General features: G+C 43.2%; 1 protein-coding gene across 2 annotated transcripts in view; it reads left to right on the forward strand.

Annotated features, from left to right (window-relative positions):
- The first annotated feature begins 20,136 nt into the window (after positions 1 to 20,136).
- Positions 20,137 to 26,079, forward strand: part of LRRC29 (leucine rich repeat containing 29) — a 155,066-nt gene continuing 149,123 nt past the window's right edge. Inside the window, exon 1 of one of the 2 annotated variants that reach the window (XM_033942430.1) lies at positions 20,137 to 20,725. In XM_033942430.1, coding sequence (XP_033798321.1) covers positions 20,696 to 20,725 — 30 coding nt within the window. In that variant the 5' untranslated portion in view covers positions 20,137 to 20,695. The remainder of the gene's footprint in view (positions 20,726 to 26,079) is intronic. The other variant, XM_033942429.1, reaches the window with a different exon arrangement.

The following is a 26,079-nucleotide window of genomic DNA, read 5'->3' on the forward strand; positions in this document are numbered from 1 at the left end:
ATGCATTTCCTTTTCTGTTGAACACATTACAAAGGCATCTGTTATATACATTCCCCAAAGCTAACATACTGTATTTCAGTCAATAAATTCAAAATAAAATACTTTTTTAACCTTTATTGTCTGGAGAGTGACGGCATGGCCTTTATTGGGTGCTTAGGGCTGGGGTGGGAGAAGGGGGGACAGTACTGCATTTGCTTTCCTGCGATATGGGGGGTGACAAACAGAAGGTGGGTAGCTTTAATGTCAAACGCCAACTGCTATTAAAAGAGTTGAAGAGGTTAACGTAGATATCAGTTTTAATCAAGAGACCCATTTTGTGAAATCTGGGGAGAAACTGATTCAATATAGAGACTACCTGGGTAGAGTGTGGGCTTCTAATAAGAGGGAAAGGAAGAAGGCTGGAGTGGGCATTCTGTTCACTAAATATTTAAAGGTTGCTCCAGAACAGGAATGGAGGGATGAGGGGGGGCATTGGGTTATATGGTTGGGATGGGTTAATGGGGAATTGGTGACCTTGGTAAATCTGTATGCGCCTAATACACAGCAGGGTAAGTTTTTTATGAGGTTTTGGCCAAGGTACTGCTAGTAAAGAATGGTGCTTTCAATTTGGTCATACACCTCCCCAGGTGGGATTCTACAGGGAGGGGGGGCAGTCTGAAATCTGATAGGCAAAGATTACGGCATTTTGTGGATGTCCTAAATATAGTGGATGGGTGGCGGTCTCAACACTGGATGGGGAGGGATTACTCTTATTATTCCCCGGTGCATGGGGTGTATACCGGCATTGATATGATATACTTGGATAAAGGGGGGAGGGGGGCAGGCTTCTTCACTCCCATATTGAGGATATTGGGCGGTCCGACCATGCTCTGATTTGGATGGATGTAAGCTGGGGGGGTCCCGCGAGTTAGGACAGATACTGGAAGTTAAATGATAGTTTATTACGAGATCCTTTGTTGGTTCAGAAGGTGAAGCAGATCATTTTAGTTTTTTTGGAGCACAATATTGACCAGTATTCCCCTATAACAATTTGGGAGAGCTTGAAAGCGGTTCTTCGTGGAGATCTTATATCACTGGCTACTCATAAGAAAAGGACCAGGTTATGGAAGGAGAAACAATTGTGGGAATCCCTGAAGAAGTTAGTCGATCAACATAAGTGGGGGCCTGAGAACGCAGATTCAAGGGATCCGGGCGGAGTTGGGGAAACTAGAAGATGAAGAAATAAAGTTTAACCTAGACAAACTTCGCCTCTGGTTTTTTGAGTCCGGTGATCGGGCAGGGAAGTTATTAGCCCACCACCTCAGGCTTCAACAAACACAATCTAATGTCATGGCTATTCAGGACCAAGTGGGATCAATGTTAACAGCTGAGGAGGCCATTCAGTTCCGCTTCCGGGAATTTTATCAGGAGCTCTATACTTCTGAGGGGCAGGGGTCTGAGGAGAGTTATTTATCAGACCTGGGTCTGCCCTCTTTGTCAGTGTTGGAGGCCCAGGATTGGATCGGGATGTCGCAGTAGAGGAGGTACAAACTGTGATCCATCAGCTTAAAACAGGCAAATCTCCAGGATTAGACGGATTTACAGGATTGTTTTACAAGAAGCTTTTGATGCTGGTAACACCTCTATTGGTGCAGGTGTATAATACTTTATGGGATGCCGTTTTTTTATGAGGCTGGCGGGTATTATGATTCTACCTGAACCAAGGAAGGATAACACTCAATGTGGGAGTTATAGGCCAATTTCACTTTTGGGCATTGACATTAAAATATTCGCCTGTGTGTTGGCGGACAGATTATCCCATCATATGCCTGCACTGATTCATCCTGACCTAGTGGGGTTCATTAGAGGGAGGCAGGCAGCTGATGAAATTCGTAAGGTCCTGAATCTGGTATGGCAGGCTCATCATAGTGGAACCTCCTGGATGGCAGTGGCAGTGGATGCCGAAAAGGCTTTTGACTGCATGGATTGGAAGTTCATGGCAGCGGTGCTTCGATGTATGGGGTTGGGGGCCCACTATGTGTCCTGGATTTTGTCCCTGTATAATATGCCGATGGCCTGTGTTAAAGTGAATGGGGTATACTCTGCCCCCTATGAGCTGAGCAGGGGGACAAGGCTCTCGCCTCTGCTTTTTGCTTTGGTAATTGAACCCCTCGCACAAAAGATTAGGTGGACAGGTCAGATACGGGGTTTACAAACTCAGGGATGTGAGCATAAGTTGTCTCTCTTTGCTGATGATATCTTAGCTATTGTAGAGGGGTCGTAGAGTTCACTCCAGATGTTGCAGGATCTTATGACGGAGTATGGCGCATTGTCGGGGTTCAAAGCTAATATGAACAAAACGAAGATTTTGAATATCTCGGTTTCTGAATCAGCTGTCTTGGGGATAAAATGAGCAGTACCCTTCTGCTGTGTTAAGGGACCTATTCGATATTTGGGCATCCAACTAGAAGTAGATTGGACATCCCTGTTTCAACTTAACTATATCCCGTTGGTGGCGGCCCTCTCGAGAGATATAGATTAAGAACATAAGAATTTGCCTCCGCTGGGTCAGACCAGAGGTCCATCCCGCCCAGCGGTCCACTCCCGCGGCGGCCCCTCAGGCCCATCACCTGTGCAGTGGAACCTGACTATTCCTATAACCTAGCTCAACTCCTATTTGTACCCCTCAATCCCTTTATCCTCTAGGAACCTATCTAAACCCTTTTTGAAGCCATGTAACGTGCTCTGGCCTATCACGGCCTCCGGAAGCACGTTCCATGTGTCCACCACCCTCTGGGTAAAAAAGAACCTCCTAGCGTTTGTTCTAAACCTGCCCCCCTTCAATTTCTCTGAGTGCCCCCTTGTACTTGTGGTTCCCCACATTGTGAAGAATCTGTCCCTGTCTACCCTTTCTATGCCCTTCAGGATTTTGAAGGTTTCTATCATGTCTCCTCTAAGTCTCTGCTTCTCCAGGGAGAATAGCCCCAGCTTTTTCAATCTATTAGCATATGAGAAGTTTTCCATACCCTTTATCAGTTTAGTTGCTCTTCTCTGGACTCCCTCAAGTACTGCCACGTCCTTCTTGAGGTATGGCGACCAGTACTGGACACAGTACTCCAGATGCGGGCGCACCATTGCACGATACAATGGCATGATGACTTCTTTCGTCCTGGCAGTGATACCCTTTTTAATAATACCGAACATTTGGTTTGCTTTTCTTGAGGCCGTCGTGCATTGTGCCGACGCTTTCATTGTTGTGTCTACCATCACCCCCAGGTCTCTTACAAGGTTACTTACCCCTAGCAGCGATCCCCCCATTTTGTAGCTGAACATCGGGTTCTTTTTCCCTACATGCATGACCTTGCATTTCTCTATGTTAAAGCTCATTTGCCACTTTTTTGCCCACTCTTCCAACCTTGTCAGGTCCCTTTGCAGGTCTTCGCAGTCTTCCACGGTTCTAACCCTGCTGCAGAGTTTGGTGTCATCCGCAAATTTTATAACCTCACATTTTGTTCCCGCCTCCAGGTCATTAATAAATGGTGGGACAAATTATATGTTTCATGGATGGGCCACATGGAGGTGACTCGGATGTTGATTTTACCTAACTTTCTGTATTTATTTCAGGTATTGCCCATTGAAATACCTAAGCAGTATTTTCAGCGTTGGCATAGGCAAATGTCCTGCTTCGGTTGTTTTTTTTTTTTGGGGGGGGGGAGAAAGCCCCGGGTGGCCTGGAATGCTGTGTTTAAGTTTAAGGCAGAAGGGGGACTGGGTGTTCCTCATCTGGAACATTACTATCAGACGGCGCAATTGAGGGCGGGGGTTGATTGGCATGCTAAACCTTTGAAGCTATGGGTGGAGGTCGAGCAGGGATTAATGGAGGGCTGTTTAGGGGAGCAGGCCCTGGGTGACCTGCTCTGGGTGGAACTGGGGGAAAAAGACCTTAAGGCTATATCTAGTCTGTTCAATAGGTGGACTTTGCAGGTTTGGAAAGGTTAGCATGAAAAGTTTTGGGTAAGGTTAAAGGGTTGCACTGGCTATCTTTGCGGGCTACACCTGATTTCATACCAGGCAGGGAGGGGGGAATTTTTAGATGGTGGGCTCAGAAAGGATTGCAGTACTTTGGCCAATTCCTAGAGGGGGAGTCCATCCGAGCATTTCCTGAGCTTCAGACTTTATAAGCTGGACTCTAGGGATCTTTTCCCTTACTTGCAAGTGAAAAATTATTTAATGAAAGTTCTGAATTTGAGCAGATGTTAGGCACTCCAGTACAACGAGGTTGTATCTCTCTGTTGTATAAACTGGTGCATCGAGATGGGGGAGGGAAACCCTCTTATTTATTGACCTGGGGAGAGTGTTTGAGGAGGCTGAGTGGGAACGGATCACACTCCGGATCCATCACTTGGCTGTGGCATCAGCCTTGGTGGAAAATGCTCTAAAACTTTTGGTGCAGTGGTATATGACCCTGGTTATTTTGAGTAAACTGTCTGCCACGAGCACCGATCTGTGTTGGAGAGGATGTGGGCAGCAGTGAAAGTTTTTCCACATGTGGTGGAGCTGCTCGAAGATTCAGGTTTTTTGGCAGCAAGTATTTTGCTATGTAGGGAAGTTACTCCAGGTACCCTTAGTGGAGAGGGCAGAGGCAGCAATACTTGGGATGTTTACGGGGGAAGTGGAGGTCGATGACACCCAGGATAGGTTGGCTAGGCTTGCATTCAGAGCGGCTAGGCTGACTGTGGCTCACCACTGGCAGCGTGCCACTGCTCCTACTTTGCCCTTAATGAGGGAGAAATTGGGATGGGTATATGAGACGTATCGGCTATCAGCCCTATTGACTAGGAAATGGTAGCAATATCTTGATATTTGGGATACATACTTGGCAGTGGAGGGAACGGATTTGGGGAGCGCTGTAGGGGAGTGATTTGCTAGATTTTGGACCTGAATGGGGGGTTGGGAATATACTTGGGACCTTTCTGTCTCCTATGTTGTTCTGTTTGTTTTCTCTTTCTTTGGATATTTGATCACCTAATGCGTTGCTGTATTGCTATGGCCGTGGGAAATTGCTGTTCTAGATCTGCTGTTACTCTTGGGGGGGGGGGGGAAGGAGGGATAGTTGGGGATGTTTTGTGACTGTTTTAACTCATCACGAGGTTTGCAGGTATTTCTGATTTGGCTACTTTATGCTGTGATGATGATTGTGTGTATTGTTTTTTTATTATAAATAAAGAGTTACAAAAAAAAGGAAATGCTGTTGCAGGACATGGAACCTGAGGTATTTCCTGTGCTCCAGAAAAATGGGAATATGAAGATAGGCCTCTGTCAAATCCAGAAGCCAGAAATTCCCCTCGCACTACTGAGGTGATCACACACCGCACTGTTTGAGGGCCGCATTGACCGCTTTGAGATCCAGGCTTGGTCTCCAGTCCTCGGAGCCTCTTTTTCGCATGATGAAGTATAATGAATATCTGCTAGAGCCCGAATCGGACTCTGGGACACGCTCTATAGCTTCTATAACCAGCAATCTCTGGACAGTGGCATTGACCTTGGCTGCTTTGTCTGGCCTTCCTGCCAGAGAGCCCAGAAAAAATTCCGGAAGAGACCGATAAAACTCGCCCCTGTCCCGATAAAACTCATCCCTGTCCAGCACCCAGCGATCTGAGATGCTGGTCCTCCACTCCTTCAGGAATGCTGAAAGCCTCCTTCCAATATGCTGAGGTCCGGCTGAGGGCATGGCATCATAACTGCTTCTTCGGGGTGGAAGCAGAGTGGACTCCCAAAGATTGCGGGTGCCAAGCTCCACCAAATCACGGTTTGTTTTACTGATAAGATCTCTGATTTGAGGAACCTCCAGAGTACTAACAATATTGTCTGGAGGAACGAAAAGTAGGCCTGCGTCCTGGGAAAGAGGAACCCTGACGTTAACAGAGACGCCATTGTAGGCATGCTAATAATTTCCAAGGGAAAACCGCCTCCTGTGAGCCCTTCTTGGAGCTCTTGGTGAATTTGCAGGCTTTAGATCAGTGGTTCTCAAACCTGTCCTGGGGGACCCCCAGCCAGTCAGGTTTTCAAGATATCCCTACTGAATATGCATGAGAGAGATTTGCATATAATGGAAGTGACAGGTATGCAAATCTCTCTCATGCATATTCATTAGGGATATCTTGAAAACCTGACTGGCTGGGGGTCCCCCAGGACAGGTTTGGGAACCACTGCTTTAGATGCCAAATTGCAGCTGCATTTCGCTGGAAACGTGGTTGCGCTGTCCCCTGGGCCATTTTTGCCTGGCCCTGGATGGATTGAACAGTAGAACCCCCTAAAAGGGATAAAGGGAGCTAAGGCCAATGCCACAACCCCCCTCCACACACACACTACGCAGCACGTCAGCCATAAATGGGGCATGAATCCAAAGTATCCAGCCCTGAGGAATCCATCTAATGTGTTTTCTTGCAAAAACAAAGCTTGCAGAGGCAGAAAATAACTTTTAATTCAGATCGGGAAAATTCAAGATGGCCATCATGGGAGTGATTCTACTGATAAAATAGCTCAGGAAAATCACCAAAACACAGTAATTTTAGGATTTTTGGGGTGGGGGAACTAGAACTAACTTCCAAACCACAGCAAAACTAAATTTGGAGATCCCACAAAATCAATCTCACAGGCTGTCAGCCTAGTACTCACTGAGCCATGCTGTGTGCTGGGAGCTCCAAGATGGAAGCTGAAACAGCCTCTGCCTGAGCCTCTGCCTCAACAAGACTTGGAATTTCAACTGCCAGTCTTCTGACTGTCTCACGGACCCAATGCTTAGGCCAGAAATCTCACCACACCTGGAAACACTGCACATACGAACGTGTGGAGGAACGAAGTCGGCCCCGATCCCTGATACACTTCCGTGGAGCCTTGCAGCCTGTGCTCAAACCAGTGGCGTAGCAAAGGTGAGTGGCACCCGGGGTAGTTGTGCCCCTCCACCCCCTCCAACTCCTTCCTCACCCCCTCTGCTGCACGCATGCCCCCCCTTCCACTGTACCTCTTTAATTTTTCTAGCACGAACAGTATCATGAACTTGCTGCCCACGTCATGCCAGCTCTCCCTCTGATGTCGTTTCCTAGGCACAGGACCCGAAAGTGACATCAGAGAAAGCAGACACCAACATGGGCAGCTAGTTCGAGATGCTGCTCGCATCAGGAAAATTAAAGAGGTATGAGGGAAGGGAAGGGGCACATGTCCATGGTGGGGGGGCAGATAGGAAGATGGGTGCCAGCGCCCTCATCAAGATGGCACCTGGGGCAGATGGCACCTGGGGCAGATTGCCCCCCCCCCCCACACCACTGGCTCAAACTCTCTAGCGCAGTGATTCTCAACCTTGTCCTGGGAACCCCCCAGCCAGTCGGGTTTTCAAGATATCCCTAATAAATATGCATGAGAGAGATTTGCATATAATGGAAGTGACAGGTATGCAAATCTCTCTCATGCATATTTATTAGGGATATCTTGAAAATCCGACTGGCTGAGGGGTCCCCAGGACAGGGTTGAGAACCACTGCTCTAGCGGATGAACCTGATCTGTGAATGCAGGCTGTCCAGGTAGGAGCACTCCAGAGCAGCCAACCTCCTGGAAGCAGACTTTGCCAGTAAAATCTGTGATCTCCTGCAGCCAGAGCTGTCACTGCGGGGAACCTCTGCAGCAAGGAGTGTGCAAAGCAGCAAAAACACTAAAAATAGAGAAAAATAAACATGAGCAGAAAATACTAGCTCCTACTGTCTCGTTTGTAGGAGGGCAACTGGAAGTCAGAGGGCAGTCCTGAGGTAAGAGGGGAGGGTCAAAAATATGTAAATGAAGCTTCCTACAAGAGATCTCGCAAGATGGGATACATAACCCACTTGTCCAATAATAGAGTGAGATTGTACATGAAGTTTAAGTTTCAAGTTTATTTTAGATTTGTTGGATCGCTTATTTAAATTTACTAAGCGATTTACAAAAAAAATAATACAAATAACAGGTTAGTTAAAATTTAATACAATGTTAAAAATAAAATTATACAGACTAACGGACACATAAGGAAAGAAGGGTAAAATTACAATTGTATAAAAAAAAAACAAAAGGATTTAAAGGTAAAAAACATGAGGTAAGGGAAAGAAAAGAGGAAAAAGATAAGTTGAGGAAGAATTAGGAAAATTAGTTTCCTACGTTATATGCGTCTTTAAAAAGGAAACTTTTTAAGCTACTTTTAAACTGCTTCAAATCTTTTTCTACTCTAAGATACTGAGGCAAGTTATTCCATAATTGTGGGGCTATAACAGAAAAAATATCAGTACGACGAGTTCCAATAATTTTTAGTGATGGAACTGTTAGAAGATTTTGGTTGGTTGATCTTAAAGTGCGAGGAGTACAATATGGGATAAGTAGTCTGTTGATAAATTGAGGTTCATTTGAGATCAATGTTTTAAAAACTGAAAGTAGTATTTTAAAGGTAATACGATGAGAGATAGGGAGCCAATGAGATTCAATAAAAAGTGGTGTGACATGGTCAAATTTTTTACAATTATGTATTAATTTGATTGCTGTGTTTTGGACTATCTGAAGACGTTTTTTCTCTTTCTGAGAGATATTTAATAGTAAAGCATTACAATAATCCAGTTTTGAAATAATGAGTGAGTGAATAAGTATGTTTAATGATTTAGGCTCTAAAAATTTTGCAATTGATCTGATCATACGCAATCTAAAAAAAGATATTCTAATTGTATTTGTAATATGTTCATGAAAAGTTAATCCATCATCAATTGTAACTCCTAATATTTTTAGGGAGCTTACTAGGTTTATTTGTGCATTATCTAAAATAAACAAAGAATTTAGGTGTATATCTTTTTTCCAAGGGAAAAAGAGTGCTTTGGATTTTTGAACATTTAAGGCTAACATGTTTGAGTTTAGCAATTGTTTAATTTCTCCTAATTTTTTATTTATATCAGTTATTTTATTTTTGTTGTCTGGATTCAATGGATACAGCAATTGAATATCATCAGCATAGGTAAAAGTGGTGAATCCTATTGATTGACATATACAAAGCAGGGGAGAAAGAAAGATATTGAACAAGAGTGGTGACAATATTGATCCTTGGGTGATACCATAACTAGTGGAGTATGGATTAGAGACTGTATTTTTAAAGGTAACTGTAGAGGATCGATCAGAAAGAAAAGAATGAAACCATTCAAGGACTTGACCACCGACACCAATTGATTTTAGCCTATTTAATAGTAATACATGGTCGATAGTATCAAAAGCTGCTGATAAATCTAAAGAAAAAAGAATTATTGAATTTTGGTGATCTAAATGGTAAATTATGTTAGTGGTCAGTCCAATCAGTGAATATTCAGTCGAGTAATTTTTCCTAAAACCGGTTTGATGTGGATGAAGGACATTAGTTGTTTCAACAAAGTTTGTTAATTGTTCGAATACGAGCCGTTCGGTTAATTTTGCTAAGAAGGGGATATTGGCGATAGGTCGATAATTAGAGGCGTTTTCAGGTCCTATTTTATGATCTTTTATTATTGGAGTAATTGAAGCTTTTTCCAGGCAGATGGTAACTGACCTGATTCTAAACTATTTCGGATAAGATTATGAATATGAGATCCAAAGCATGGAAAAAAAATTTTCAAAATAACTGGCGGAATGATTTCATCTCGTATGCCTTTTAAATTAACTCTTGAAATGAGCTGTTTTACTTCTTCTAAAGATGGGAGATTAAAGGAGAGACATTTAGCAAATGGTAGGAGATGGTCAGTGGTATCATGAAAGAGTGCTTTAGATTTACTCAAAGAAAATGAGTTCCGAATGTTTTTTATTTTATTATAAAAATTATCGGCAATTTCTTGTGCAGTTATATTAGTAGCTGAATTTGGATGAGAGTTTTTAGAGTTAGGGGCAAATGATTTAATAATAGAGAATAATATAGATGAATTTTTTGTTTTCAAATTTTTTTTAGAATAATAGTTTTTTTTTGTAAGGTTTATTTTAGCTCTATAGAAAAGTGCATGTTCTCTATAAGATTGTAGATTAGCTGATGATTTATTTTGAAATGTATTTTGCACTACTAGAAGTTTATAAATTGGCAAGCAAGAACGCAGAGATATTCTTGATTTGGACTCTCGAACAAGTCATTTCTTTGTACAATGTCAGACTCCCTTTTGTGATACTTTGACTCTTTACCTTACAGAAAAACTTGGTCTTGAAGTGCTTGTTTGATAGCTTGAATGTTTCTACTTTGCTTTGTTTGTACTGATTGCTGCTGCTGCTGCTCCTGGAATTGGTTGGGTCGAGGGAGGGAGGGTGGTGGGGTGTGTGGGGGATAGGGGTTTAGATGGGTTGTTTGATGCTGTTTAGTTGGAGTTTACTATCTTCTTTGATGTATTTGTTTGCAATCATGCTCACTGTACTGTTGTGAAACTTTAATAAAAATGATTTAAATATAAATTGGCAAGCAAACTCCTTCTGGTTCCAAGATGTGGTGCTTACCTCTTTCAGCTTGCTTTACATTCCTATTCGGGTGTCATTTATCTAACCCCTTGGTTGATGTGGTCTAGGTGACTGCCTAGACCAAGAGTGTCAAAGTCCCTCCTCGTGGGCCGCATTCCAGTCGGGTTTTCAGGATTTCCCCAATGAATATGCATGAGATCTATTTGCATGCACTGCTTTCATTGTATGCTAATAGATCTCATGCGTATTTATTGGGGAAATCCTGAAAACCTGACTGGATTACGGCCCTCGAGTAGGGATTTTGACACCACTGGCCTAGACTATGACTGGGAAAAGTGGACAACAGGCAGGCACACTAGTATTATTTGGTTGGGACTAAGATGGGACTAGGATTTACCTTGGAGGCTGAGCAAACCAGACTTCACACAATAATGTTGACCACATCAGTTCTTTTAGCTGAAAACCATAACCTTTACTGTCCTTCAGTTGCTGAGGATACAGCTACAATCATTTCAAACAGATGGCCAACAGCTTTTCTCCAGTAATACAAATATAGCATGCAAATATTCCTTATTTCTCCTTGTTGTTCAAACAAACTCACCATTTTGGTGAGGGCTTGGTTTGTACAACTCAATTGCTGGTACACTTAAGCAGATGTTAACTGTTATCAAGTTTAATAAGATCAGTAGTATCAGCAGTATCATATATTTCAATGCGTATAACAATTTTCCAATGCATAAAAATAAAAAAAAGGGTGGACAAAAAATAACATTACATACAAATCATATAAGTTCTAATACAAACTGATACAAACTAATACAAAAAGGGTAAATAGGATGGACTACAGTCTTAAAAAAAAAAAAGAAATATTTGGGGAGGAACATATTGGATGGGATCACATAAAGTCCATTAGGATCTGAAGATTTTATATTTGGGAGGTTAAGCTGTCTATGTATTGAATGCATCCTTATACAGAAAGCTTTTTAAGGAGCGCTTGAATTTTTCTAAGGATGGTTCATTACATGGGTACAGTGGTAAGTTGTTCCACAGCTGAGGAGCTATGACTGAGAAAATGGTAGAGCTCCTGGTCCCTATTATTTTTAGAGAAGGAATAGTTAGTAAATTTTGTTGTATTGATCTGAGAGCTCTAAATGGAGAGTACGTTATCAAAAGTCGATCCAAAAATATTGGCGCGTGTGATTGTTGAATTTTAAAGGTAAGCAATATGATTTTAAAAGTTATTCTATGTGTAATTGGTAGCCAATGTGCAGCCTGTAAAAGTGGTGTAACGTGGTCATATTTTTTTGATCTTGTAATAATTTTTATTGCTGAATTTTGGATTATCTGTAACCTTCTTATTTCTTTATTGGTTATACCATGATATAAAGTATTGCAATAATCTAACTTGGAAATGATTAATGAATGAATAAGAGTATTGAGAGCTTCAAGTTTTAGAACGTTTGATAATGATCTGATGAGATCAAGATTTCATTAGTTGGTAAACAGAATCCTTGGTATCTAGGTGATGGACTGAGGATCTGCAGTAATGATATTATCAAATGGTAAATAGTTCTTTTTACCTCCTACCAGCTATGAATGACTAAGGCAGGATGCATGGCTGACAATAAAATAGATACTCTGAATGAATCTCTTTCCTCAAGACTAAACAGGGGTGGGAAGGTTTCCCATATTTCTCCACTAAAACCAGGCTGCAATAGGGTTTTAGGTCTGTTACTTAACCCTTGGTCCTTGAATCCTTGCTTCTTAGCAAGTGCCTTTTAGTGCCAACTTGTGAGAGTATATCAAGCTGATTCTACATTCAGGATTTCTCCATCAGGCATGGGTCAAAGGAGGAAGATGGAACCCAAGACAAATTTGGCAGGCAAACAGGGAGCTTATAATATTTAGTGGGAGGTCATTGCTTCCACTAGAATCTTCCTACCCTTCTTTCAGTTTCCAGAGGATCCTACACTATTCCCCTTAGTTCGCTACCTCTCTGGAAGCTTCTAGAATGAACATGTGATTTATTGGCAGGTGCAGATAAAGAAAATAACAATAGATTCACAGAAAGCCCACAACAGAAATTGGCTCCATGTTATCTATCTAATCAAGGACAAAGGCCTAGAGATGAGTGCTGGAATAGAATCAAGCGGCCTCTTTCTATTGGCTATCAGAGCTGCCATAAACCAGCAATGGACTGAGTGAACTCAGAAGTTTCAAGTTTATTAGGTTTTTATATACCGCCTGTCAAGGTTATCTAAGCGGTTTTACAATCAGGTACTCAAGCATTTTCCCTATCTGTCCCGGTGGGCTCACAATCTATCTAACGTACCTGGGGCTATGGAGGACCGAGTGACTTGCCCAGGGTCACAAGGAGAAGCGCAGGGTTTGAACCCACAACCCCAGGGTGCTGAGGCTGTAGCTCCAACCACTGCGCCACACACACACACACAGCATAATAATAATAATAATACATAGAGAATTCAAGACAGCACAAACTGCTGTTGAAATTCTTATGATGTTACAAGTCATATTTGTGTACAGTCAGCATTTCAGCCAACCTTTTATGAATTGCCCTTAAAGGAGGGCAATTCCTATATACATTTTCCCATTGTTATTAAAATTAATCTGAGTAGAATCAAGATGGCATCGGAGTGAGTCGAGCTATCAAGTGGCTCCTGCTCTGTTCGGCAATTTTTCTACCTTTTTCCTTAGAGATTTACCTGCTATGCCTAAGCGCAGGGGTAAGCAGAGGAGTGTGCTTCCTGCCTCCTCTTCCACTTCTTTGACTCGGCAAGCGGCAATTACAACCTATGCCGTTCCAGTTGGAGTAGGCGCATTCGCTGACCGAGGAGGGCAGACCTCGGTCTTGGAAGGCGACGTTTCGCTTAGCCCATTCGGGCCTGGAGTTCCTCCGCGTCCCGGGATGATGTCAGGGACGCCCTCAGACATAAGAACATAAGAACATAAGAAGCGCCATCTCCGGATCAGACCTTCGGTCCATCAAGTCCGGCGATCCGCACACGCGGAGGCCCCGCCAGGTATACACCTGGTTTATTTATAGCCACCAAATCTTTATATGCCTTTCTCAAGGAGATATGCATCTAGTTTGCTTTTGAAGCCTGGGACTGTCGATTCCGCAATAATCTCCCCTGGGAGAGTATTCCAGATGTCCACCACTCTCTGTGTGAAGCAGAACTTCCTGACATTAGTCCTGAACTTGTCCCCCCTTAGCTTCATTTCATGTCCTCTTGTCCGTGTCAAATTGGACAATGTAAATAATCTTCTCTGCTCTATTTTGTCGATTCCTTTCAGTATTTTGAAGGTCTCGATCATATCCCCCCGCAGTCTCCTTTTCTCAAGGGAGAACAATCCCAGTGTTTTAAGTCGATCCTCATATACCAGTTTCTCCATACCCTTCACTAGTTTAGTTGCTCGTCTCTGCACCCTCTCCAGCAGTTTTATATCCTTCTTTAGGTAGGGAGACCAATGTTGGACGCAGTATTCCAAGTGAGGTCTGACCATTGCCCTATAAAGCGGCATTATTACTTTCTCCGATCTACTCGAGATCCCTTTCTTTATCATGCCCAACAATCTATTTGCCTTCTTTGCCGCTGCCGCGCATTGTGCCGACGGCTTCAGGGTCCTATCTATCAGTACACCCAGGTCTCTTTCTTGTTCACTTTTTCCCAGAGTTGCACCTGTCATTTTGTACTCGTATTCCTTATTCTTACTGCCTAAATGCATTACCTTGCATTTCTCCACGTTGAACCTCATTTGCCATTTCTCCGCCCATTTTTCTAACCGACACAAATCGCTCTGGAGTTCCTCACTATCCTCCTGCGATCTGATTGCCCGGCAGAGTTTTGTGTCGTCTGCAAACTTGATGATCTCACTGGATGTTCCGTTTTCCAAGTCATTGATATAAATATTAAAAAGGATCGGCCCAAGTACCGAGCCCTGGGGTACACCACTAGTCACTTTCTCCCAGTCAGAGAACTTCCCATTTATGCCCACTCTCTGCTTTCGGTTTTCCAGCCATTTGCCTATCCATCTTTGTATATCTCCCTCTATGCCATGGCTTTGTAGTTTCCTGAGAAGTCTTTCGTGTGGAACTTTGTCGAACGCTTTCTGGAAATCCAAGTATATTATGTCCACCGGCTTTCCACTATCAATTTGCTCGTTCACAGTCTCAAAGAATTGGAGTAAATTCGTCAAACACGATTTCCCTTTCCTGAATCCATGTTGACTGGGTTTCATCAAGTCGTGTGTGTCCAAGTGCTGAACTATGCTATCCTTGATCAGTGATTCAATCATCTTGCCGGGGACAGACGTAAGACTCACAGGTCTATAGTTGCCCGGTTCTCCTCTCGATCCTTTTTTGAAAATTGGTGTGACGTTTGCTTTCTTCCAGTCGTCTGGTATCTGTCCAGTTCTGATTGACAGGTTTGCAAGTTTTTGCAATAACTCTCCGATTTCAACCTTCAATTCCTTCAAGACTCTCGGGTGAATTTCATCCGGTCCAGGGGATTTGTCACTTTTAAGTTTGTCGATCTGGTAGTATATCTGATCCAAGTTCACTTCAACTGTGGTGAGGCTGTCCTCTATTTCTCCTGTAAACAGTTTCTCCGCTTCAGGTATTGTTGAGGTGTCCTCCTTCGTAAAGACGGAGGCAAAGAAGGAATTTAGTTTGTCTGCGATTTGTTTATCTTCCTTGATGTACCCTTTTATTCCCTTGTCGTCCAGGGGTCCCACTGCCTCTTTTGCAGGTTTTTTCCCCTTCACGTATCTAAAAAAGGGCTTGAAGTTTTTGGCCTCCCGGGCTATTTTTTCCTCATAGTCCTGTTTTGCATCCCTCACCGCTTTGTGACATTTCTTCTGATCATCTTTATGTTTGTTCCAGGCTTCGGTTGTCTTCGTGCATTTCCATATTTTGAAAGAGTCCTTCTTTTCTTTTATGGCTTCCTTCACCTGTATGGTAAGCCATGCCGGTTCTCCTTTGCCTTTAGTTCTCCGATCTTTAGAAATCCTCGGAATGTAGAGATCTTGTGCTTCTGCAATAGTATTTTTCAATAGGCACCATGCCTGATCTACTGTTTCAAGTTTGTCCACCATCTTCTCGAGTCGTTTTGTTACCATGGCTCTCATGCAATCGTATTTACCCTTTTTAAAGTTTAAGGTGGTGGTTAAGGTTTTGGCATGTTTCCTTTTCCCGATGTCCAGTTTAAAGTTGATTACATTGTGATCACTCGTTCCCAATGGAGCCCTGACTTCTACTTCTGTTATCGGTCCCTTGAGACCATTTAAGACTAAGTCCAAGATGGCGTCGCCTCTTGTCGGCTCTTTTACCATTTGTGTCAGTTTGAAAGTGGCCCCCACAATATTAGGCAATGCAAACTGGCACAGGTAAACTACAAAGACTTTTGATAGTAAAATCTCACCAAATATAAAACCCAAAATATTACTGAAACTTTTCACAATTGTGTCATCCAGTCTAAAACAATTTAAGGGTTCCAAAAGGACTTTTGATTTCTATCTCACTCTGTCTATCAATAAAAAATTGAAATAAAATCTCACCAAGTATAAAACCCCACAATATTACTGGAACTTTTCAACAGTGTGTCATCCAGTCTAACGTACAATCAATCTAAGGGTTTTCCAAGGACTTTTGATTTCTATCTCACTCTGTAATCCTATTGCACAGTGCATAAAAAAAAACTTAAATTCTACTTACCCAGATGAAATCATCAGGAAGGACCGAGACAGAGCCCCCAAAATGTCAGTTTGAAAGTGGCCCCCACAATATTAGGTGGTAGGGGTTAAGTGAAAGGCGTACTGACAAACGCCAGGTCCCAGGTTCAGTTCCCTCACAGATGACTCACCAGGAAGTAGAATAATAGACACGACCAGAGGTGATTGCATAAAGAATATATTATAGAAATAGTCTTACAGAAAAGTAATATTTATAAGCATTACAATTAAGCAGAGAGCATTACACTTAAGCAGAGAGCATTACACTTAAGCAGAGAGCAAGCAGTCTCACTGCCTTACAGAGGTCAGAGGCAGAGAGGGACATAGAAGCTTGTAGTTCTAGGAAGCTTCGTGTTAGATAAATAAAGGGAAGGATAGACAGAGAGAGGGAGAGTGAAGACCGAACCAGAGTGCCGAGCAAAGAGCCAAGAGGTAGTTAGATAGAAAGAGAGAGAGGTCTAGCTTGATAGAAAAAGAGAGCTGTATGTGTGTTGCAGAGAGCAGGCTTTTATACCTTGGAATCTTATTCTGAATAGAGAAAATATTGTATCTCCCAGTATCTTTCTGTTTAGAACTTGCAAACTGTTTGAGACAATGGTCAATTTAATAGACAAAGGAGGGTGAGAAACCTGATGGGATTAAGTCTCTGGCTTGATCTGTGCACCATTATCCTAAGCACCCTCTTAATCAGGCATTAACACCTTTTAGCTAGCCATGATTCAATCAGGGCAATCAGGGCTACTTAAAACAGTTTCCCTGCACACAGAGTCTATCTGCATTCCCATGCCAGAGTTAGATCGATATAATCTCCCAGAGGCCTCTAGGCTGACAATTTGCTCCAGGAAGCAATCCCCTAGCACCTCCAGGAACTTGGCCTCCTTGCCGCAGTTGGAGGCTCCTAGTTTCCAGTCTATTCCTGGGAGATTGAAGTCTCCCAATATAACTACATTGCCTGTCCTGCATACTTGTTTGATTTCCTCCATCATTTCTGAGTCAGTGTCTACCGCCTGTCCTGGGGGACGATAGTAAAGGCCAATTTTTGTATCTGCGCCATTTTGACCAGGAATTTTGATCCAGAGGGACTCCAGCTTCTCTTTCCTGTCTGTTGTAATCATTCCAACAGAATCTATTTCTTCCTTAACATATAGGGCAATACCTCCACCTTTCTGCCCTTCTCGATCCCTTCTATATAGTTTGTATCCCTGTAGTACTGTGTCCCATTTGTTTTCTTCATTCCACCATGTTTCTGTTATGCCAATGATATCCATGTTCTCATGTCTTGCTATCATCTCTAGTTCTCCCATTTTGTTTCCTATACTTCTAGCATTTGTATATATGCATCTAAGTTCCCTTCGTGTTACCTTTTTGGACCTTCTACTCTTGGCTGTCCTTACAGTTTTATTTACGGTATCCTTTACTGCTCCTGTGTTATCTTCCATGTTTGCTGTGTGGTCTTCCCCTCCTGTGTCTGAGTTGTCCCTTCCTGCTTGTTCTCCTTTGTTAGCTGTGAGGTCGACCTCTCTTATGTATGAGTAGTAGTCCTTTGTTCCTACGTCGGGGCATCCTGTTGTCCATACCATCGACCGGTGGTCGACTGTCGGCTTTCCCCTGTCCTTCAGTTTAAAGCCTTCTCTATTGCTTTCTTCATGTTGCCTGCCAAAACTCTTGCTCCTTCCTTGTTGAGGTGTAGTCCATCCCTTCTGTAGTACTTGCTTTTTCCCCAGAACGCCGTCCAGTTTCGCACGAAGTCGAAGCCTTCGTCTTCGCACCATCGTCTCATCCAGGCGTTGATTGCTTGCAATTCCCCTTGTCTCTTTCCATCTGCTCTTGGTACAGGGAGGATTTCAGAGAAGGCCACCTTCACCTCCCTGATCTTCAGTTTTCTTCCGACAAACAGGAAGCGCCGGAATTGATGTCTCCGACGGTGCTGCAGGTCTCACCCCTGACCCCGGATGGGAACCACAGCTTGCTGACTCTTTCACAGTCAGCATTGGAAGTCGGAGGACCTGAATGTCAGCATGAAGCGGAAAACTAAACTAAACTAAACTAAATTAAACCTTAAGTTTATATACCGCATCATCTCCACGGAAGTAGAGCTCGACACGGTTTACAAGAACTTAAAAATGAGAAAGGAAGGGAAAAGGTTTACATAAGTTTAAATAGAGTGGAAAGTAAGGGAAAAGAAATTACATGTTAGAGAAGAGCCAGGTTTTTAGTTGTTTGCGGAATAAATGGAGGGCGCTCAGGTTCCGCAGAGGGGTAGTAAGGTCGTTCCAGAGACCTGTGATTTTGAATAGAAGTGATTTTCCCAGTTTACCTGTGTGAAGAATACCATGTAGGGAGGGGAAGGATAGTTTTAATCTTTGGGTGGTCCTGGCGGAGTCAGGGTGCGAGGAGTTAAAGAAAAGTGGGATTAGGGAAGAAAGGATGCCGTGAATAATCTTAAAAGCCAGGCAAGGGAAAGGTGGAGATGGAACCCTTGGTGGATCCCCCGGAATAGCTATCCCTGCTCCCCTGATTAAACCAGTGGTAATAGACATGGAAGCATTATGGAGCACTTTGGAGACTTTACACAAGATATGCTCCCAGTTTATTGTTTCCACACAAAATTCTAACATCAAATTTAAAACTTTTGAAGAGAAACTCCAGCAACAGTCTCATAGAATGGACAAACTGGAGAAATCTGTGGCACATAGGAAGATTACTACTAATTTACAACTTAAGGAAAAAGCTTTACTTACTAGGAAAATTGAAAATTTGGAGAACGCTAATAGGAATTTGAACTTGAGACTTTTAAATTTTTCTGTTTCCAAGTTTCAGTCTCCTAGCGATTTATTTCAGTCCTTTTTAAATATAGCTTTGAAATTTCCAGAAAATAATATGCCACCATTACAAAAGATATATTACTTAAATTTACCAAAGGAGGATAAAGATAAAAGGAATGCATTACCAGGAGAATTGGATTTCACTGGAATGCTGGAGACATCTCAAGAAGAAATAGTGACTAGAGCTACTTTACTGGTAACTTTTGTCTTTCTTCAAGACAAAGAAGCAATTTGTCTATTCTAAAGGACTGATAAGGTGGAATTTCATGGATTCAAAATTTCTATATTTCCTGATGTATCGAAGTGGACACAAGCCAGACGCAAGAAGTTTTTGGCCTGTCGTCAGTCTGTTTTGAGTTTGGGGGCAACCTTTCAATTACGTTTCCCCTGTAAATGTTGCATTACATATCAGAGTAATAGATATATTTTTTATGAACCTGATCAATTGCAGTTTTTCCTTGAAGGTAAAGTAACCACAAGAATTCCAGAGACCTCCATGGAATCACCCAAGCAGGCCATTAGTTAAATACTACAACTGCACTCTTATTTGATTTAGTTTAGTATTATTTCCTGGAATCCAACTACCCTTGGAAGTGATTGATTCCTTCTCTCCTTAAATTGTGGACTTTAGTCATAGTCACTGTGTGATATTATTTTATAATTGGTACTTGTTTTCCTTATTTGATTGTTATATTTCCTTTCAAGTATTGATTTATTTGATAATTTGTTAAAGCATAAATAATAAATTTTTTTTAAAAAAAATTAATCTAAATAAGCATTTCCACAGAAACATAACTTCTACAATTCAATTAGGAAATAAATATGTGTACACAGAATGTAAAAAAAATAGAATAAACTATATGCACTACTAAAATAATATACTTGCGTTTTTAATCTTCCTTGGCTACTTCACAAAAACAAATCTCAATGGCTTTGACTTTTAGTCCACTAAGGACAAGATAGAGAGCCAAAGAGTTGACAGAGAACACTACTGTACTAGCATTGCTTTCACTTCCGGTCTGCAAGAACCAGGAAGTAGCGTAGTGTTGCCATAGTAATTTTGGAACCTTGTACAATGAGGCGGGGCGAACTGGGGAGGGGAATTCTTAGGTTCAGCGAATGTTGCGTGTCTTATAGTGACAGATGGAGGCTAGGTATAGCTGATGACAGAAGGGTGGGCGGACGAAGGGGACTAGAAAGGGAACAGATAGGAATACACATAAAGCACGCACAGGTCGAGGGTTACAGAAAGATGGGCAGACGGAGAGGAAGCTGCAAAGATTCCAAGACAGATCTCTGACAGGACTTAGAGAGGAATAGAAGCAAACAGAGAAGCAGACGCAGAGATTCAGATTCAGCAAACTTTTTGTACAGATGTTGCCAAGCTTAGTAGTATATACTAACAGGTCCTACAGACAGATATCCGAGGCAAAGGACAAATAGTAAAAGAGAGAGGGATAAAGGAAATAAGAAAAGCCGGGTAAACATTCAGAGTGTCATGAGGACCAGAAGCTAGGGATTTAGGGCGGACTGCAAGCAAGTAGCACTGACAGCAGTTCCCCCAGCTGTAAAATGCAAGAGGACTCGAAGAGGAAAGGGTTAAAAGAAACCAGAAATCAAATACATGTCAGGTGGAGGATCTGCAAAGATAAGGACAGTGTGCCAGTCAAGAAATGATGGGCAGCCAGGAACTCCCGCTGGAGGTAAGTTTGTTGACGGGACGGGAAATATTTTCCCGAAGGGAGGAATTTAATATCTGCCGTACCGAGAACTTATATTTATTGGGAAGAAAGTTCTTTAATGGGATCCTCAAGGAAATCTACGGGAGTGGGTAAAACGAGGATCTGAAGCGTACAGCCTTAAAAGAAAGTGGATGTGGCGTGGGGCCCGCAGGGATCCTCGTTTTACCCACCCCCTGCGGGAAGAGGAACTTTTCTTCTCTTATCAGACTGAAACATCAGAAAGTGGACTGCAGATTCTCAAACCAAGTTACTGGCAATCACAGGAGGGGGTAAGACGAAGATCCATGGGGGGTGATCTGCCTCTGATTTGCTTTTTGGAGTATTTATGCCCATGGAAGGATAAACTTTAACCTGTCTGATCCAACTCTAATCTGGTGTATTTAAAACACTGTCACTTCCTTTATCTAATCTCCAGGGGCTCTTCAGGTAGACCTTTACAATGTTATTACTGTTTACCACCAGTTAAATATCTGAACTCCTCAATTATCCAAAGTGACTTTGCTCTTGCCCTCAAACATGCACAAATTTGAAAGTTTCTATGTAAGAAATTTTAGTAGAGAAAAAACACCTTTTAAAACACAGTCTAACAAGAAACTCTGTATCTAGCATGAGCCCTAACTTGTTTCTTGCAAGCCACCCAAGTGAGCAACTTCAGGCTGGGAGAGGGTAAAACAAGGATAAAAAGAAAGCAGCCATTGCACGGGGTCCACAGGGATCTTCGTTTTAACTCCTGTAGACCTCAAGGATCCTGCTCACCGCATGGATCTTCTTCTTACCCACCACCTCCTGTAGACTCCACGGATCTAGCTGATTGGTAGCTGTGTCTGCAGGACAGGATTAAGATGAGGATCCACAGGGGTCTGCAGAAATGAGTGAGATCCGTGAGGCCCGTGGGAGTTAAAATGAAGATCTCCGTGAACCTCATGAAATGGCCACTCTCTTTTTAGATCCACGGGATTTATTTTACCCGCTTCTGAAATCTTCTCACGTTAATATCAGCTCTTTACAATTTATCAGCTTCTTTTGTTTTTGCTTAAGATTATTTTATTTTATTATAGACCAATTGCAAATATTCCGTTTTTTTGTTAAATTGATAGAAGGTTTTTTTTTTAATTTATTTATACAAATTTACAATTTTAATATCAGGTGATACCAAAGAAAAAGGATTCTTATACAAAGATTAACATTAATTATACATATACCACAAAAAATTCCTTTTCAAGCCCACTAAACTGGGGAGCCGTACATCTATATCAATTAACATAAAATACAAAGAAAACTAAGAATGGATGCTGATTCATAAGAATCTTGACCATTCCATATTTATTGGGACTCTGACAACCTCCAAATTTCTCAGTAATGAAACATAAAACTGACAAACTCATTTCTGTTCTCTTGCCATTAAAAATTGTTGTAATTGAATGGGATCCCAAAATACATATTCAATGTCTTGTACTTTAACAAGAAATTTACAAGGGAATTTTAAATAAAATGATGCCTCAAGAGCAAAACTCTTGTTCTTAATTTTAAAAATTCTTTTCTTCTTAGTTGCGTGGCTCTTGAGACATCAGGAAAAATCCTAACCAGATCTCCACAAAACTTTGTCAGCCTATTTTGAAAATAAAGTTTCATTATTAGCATCTTATCAGTCTCACTCATACATGTTATTACCATAGTGGACCTACTCTGAATCACTTCTTGACTATCTTCCAGGAATTCTGTTAGATTTATTTCATTTGTGATCAGAGAGAACGTGCTATCGAGGTGGCGAGCAGCCTGTGAGGTTCGCTACTGCTGGCCGGTGAACCTCAGCAGGCTGCTTTGAAGAGGAGAGGCAGCGGTTGGTGAGTGAGGGCGGGAGGGGGGAGTCACCAGCGTGTTCCCTGCCTCCGTGTTCTAAAATAGAATTCGTCACAGACCCAGAGACCACAGCGGCAATGAACACGAAACCCTAAGTGTGCATACGCGCTTAGGGTTTTATTATAGAGGATGACAATTTTGCATGAGATAAAACTCTTTATAGTTTATAAATCTTTCCTTTTGGCTGTCTTAATAATAATATTGTAATTTATAGCTAAAGAGACATATGATCAAGAAACTGTTTTATTTTACTTTTGTGATTATGATAAACATACTGAGGGCCTCAAAATAGTACCTGGTGGGCCGCATGTGGCCCCCGGGCTGTGAATTTGAGACCACTGCTCTAGCATGTATTGCCTAGTTACCCAGTGAAACAGCCTAATTTGAACTCTTTCCCCTGCCAGAAGACTGATGGCTATGCTTCTATGTAGTTCTGAAGTGTGGCACCTGAATCCTTGATATATCTATCAATCTTACCACCCTTAATGTAACATTTTTAAGTGGCCTTCTTATAAATATGTTTTAGCTCTACATGCTCATTATCCAACCCTCCTCTACATGCTCATTATACAACCTCCTACAATTTAAAATCTCCAAAGCGCTAGAGTCTGTCTGTAATTTTATAATACTTTTCCTCTGCCTTCCTTAGGTTAAACATGAGACTATGGTGTCCCTTTACTAAGGCGTGCTAGCCGTTTTAGCGTGTGCTAAATGCTAACGCATCCATTATATTCTATGGAAGCATTAGCATTTCTTTAAATGAGAACTCTACTGTATGAATTTATCCCATACAACTGCCTTTATAGCATCCTGGACTATAAAAATGACAACCTCCCTTGTGTTATTGAATCCGCTATAATAAAACCCTTAGCGCGCATGCGCACTTCAAACTTGGTGGGTCTGTGATCCATGGTGCCGTGTCCGCGCATGCAAAGTGCCTGCCTCAGCTGATCTCCTGATCTCCGACGCCGGCTGACTTATGACTACGCTGTCCTTGCCAGCTTCCCAACCCTGTTCCTCCAAAACTGGATGTTAAGTCATGAGGGGGTAGGGAGGAGAAGCAAAGCCGGCAAACACAGTGTTAGAGCCCCAGAGCATGGCCAAAGTCGCTTCCTGGCTAGGGCGGCATTGGCGGCAGATAGGGCATGGAGGGAGGTGTCATCTCGCTGCTCCTGTTTGCTTTGGGCCTTGCTCGCTGCCGGGTCCTGCCTTTGCGGAAACAGAAAGTATGTGGGACCCGGCAGCGACGAAGGCCCGATGCAAGCAGGAGCAGCGAGTTCTGATTGCTGCGCTGGCGACGGCTGTGTGAGACCCGGGAGGGGGGGGAATGCTGCTGATGGCTGTGTGAGACTGCGGGGAGAATGCTGCTGCTGCAGCAGCACCTTTTTGGGAAGAGAGAGGGAAAGAGGGAGAAGGAAGACCAGGGAAGGGGGGGTAAGAGAAATGCTGCTGTTGTACAGTGGGGAGGTAAAAGGAAGGGAGAAGGGCTACTGCTGGACAGGGGGAGCAGGGAAGGGGTGCTACTGGACAGGGGGGAGCAGGGAAGGGCTAATGCTGGACAGGGGGAAGGTAAAAGGAAGGGAGAAGGGCTACTGCTGGACAGGGGGAGCAGGAAGCAAAGAAAGAGAAAGAAAGAAATAATGGCCTCAGTGCCCCATTGTGCTAAAAGTTTACACATCTATTTTAGCACCCGTTAATATAACGGGCTTAAACACTAAGGGGATCATAATTGAAAGAGAAAAACGTCCAAAAACCGGCCTAAGTCGACACTTGGACGATCATAAATGAAAGACGTCCAAGTGCCGATAATCAAAAAGGGTTTTGGATGTATTTCTAAACGACCTAGGCCTTCATAGTGCCGCTGAACAACCATAGCTAAATGGGGCGTTTCAGGAGGAATGTTGAGGGTGGGACGTGGGCAGGTTTAGACTTAGTCATACTGCATGTATAACCGAAAGTTATACAGCACAGGATTGACGGAACTTGGACGTTGTGACTTAGACCATTTAAAACATGGTCTAAGCCACAAAAACCCACCTAAAGTGACCAGATAAGCACTGCAAACACATAATATAGACCCCCACACACTACCCCAGTGATCACCAACCTCCCCACCCCCATAAAAATATTAATCGGAACTTGAACATTGTATCTCCAGAACATCATCACCTGGCAGCCTGGCATAGGAAAGCCTAGTCGTGCTGCACAGAGGCGTCTTAAACCATCTTGGGGATGGGTTAGGGACCCATAGAGAGGTGGACCCATGCCCATAAGCCCCTGTAATCACTGCATTGATATTGAAACATGTGCACTCCCCTATACACCGCCAAGTAACTCCTGCAGCCATAAGGGCTATTGGGGTGGTAGATAAGTGGGTCTAGGGCGGGGGTCGGCAACCTGCGGCTCCAGAGCCGCATGCGGCTCTTTTCCACCTTTGCTGCGGCTCCGGTAGTGTGTCACGCAGGCATGCAGGTTACAAGTCCGGCGTCGCGGCGGGAAATAGCCATGCTGAGCAGTGAGCTCAGCACGTACACAGATGAAAGCCTTGCTTGCTGATTGGTCCGGCGGCCGTGCCGCCGGACCAATCAGCAAGCAAGGCTTTCATCTGTGTAGTGCTGAGCTCACTGCTCAGCATGGCTATTTCCCGCCGCGATGCTGGACTTGTAAGGTGCCTGAAAAAGAAATCATCCTGGCCGGGGTCGGTGTCATGCTCCGGAGATCTACAGCCTTCCTATCTCCCTCTCCCTTCTACCTGCTTCCGGCCACATCCCCTGCTCCGCGGCTCTCTTCGGCAACTCAGCAGCAGCGATCGACACAAGCTTCTGACGTCGGGGCCTACCCTCTGCGAGTCCCGCTTGTTTCAACTTCCTTTTTCCACAAAGGCGGGACTCGTAGAGGGAAGGCCTCGATGTCGGCAGCTTGTCTTGATCACCACTGCTGACGAGTTGCTGAAGAGAGCCGCGGAGCAGGGGGGTTTTGCCAGGTGCAGGTAGAAGGGAGAGGGCCAGATGCAGGACTCGTGGGTGAGGGAGCAGAAGAGAGAGAGAAAGAGAGAGGGGAGGGAAACAAAAGGAAATATTTCATACTGGGCTGGGCCGGAGTGGAGGGAGGGTGGAAAGATTCTGGCTACAGGGTGCAGTAACAAAGGAAAAGGGGGGAAAGCTGAAAATGGAGATAGTGACACAAAGAAGAGAAAGAGTAAGCAGGACCTACTGAATAAGGATAGAGATACAGAGGGGACATGAAGAGGAGGTGAAATAGAGACATAGAAGTAATGCTGAAAAAGTGGGGGGGGGGGAGATAAAGACATTGAAAGGGCAAATGGTGAACATGGCGTAAAGATAAGGACAGAGACAAATGAAGATTCTGAAAAAGTGGTGAGATAGGGATATAGGTGAGATGGACACAAAGAAGGGTGATGCTGGAAAATAGGTGGAATGGTAATTCTGACAGAC

Source organism: Geotrypetes seraphini, chromosome 4 (genome assembly GCF_902459505.1).
Source record: "Geotrypetes seraphini chromosome 4, aGeoSer1.1, whole genome shotgun sequence".
Taxonomy (NCBI): domain Eukaryota; kingdom Metazoa; phylum Chordata; class Amphibia; order Gymnophiona; family Dermophiidae; genus Geotrypetes; species Geotrypetes seraphini.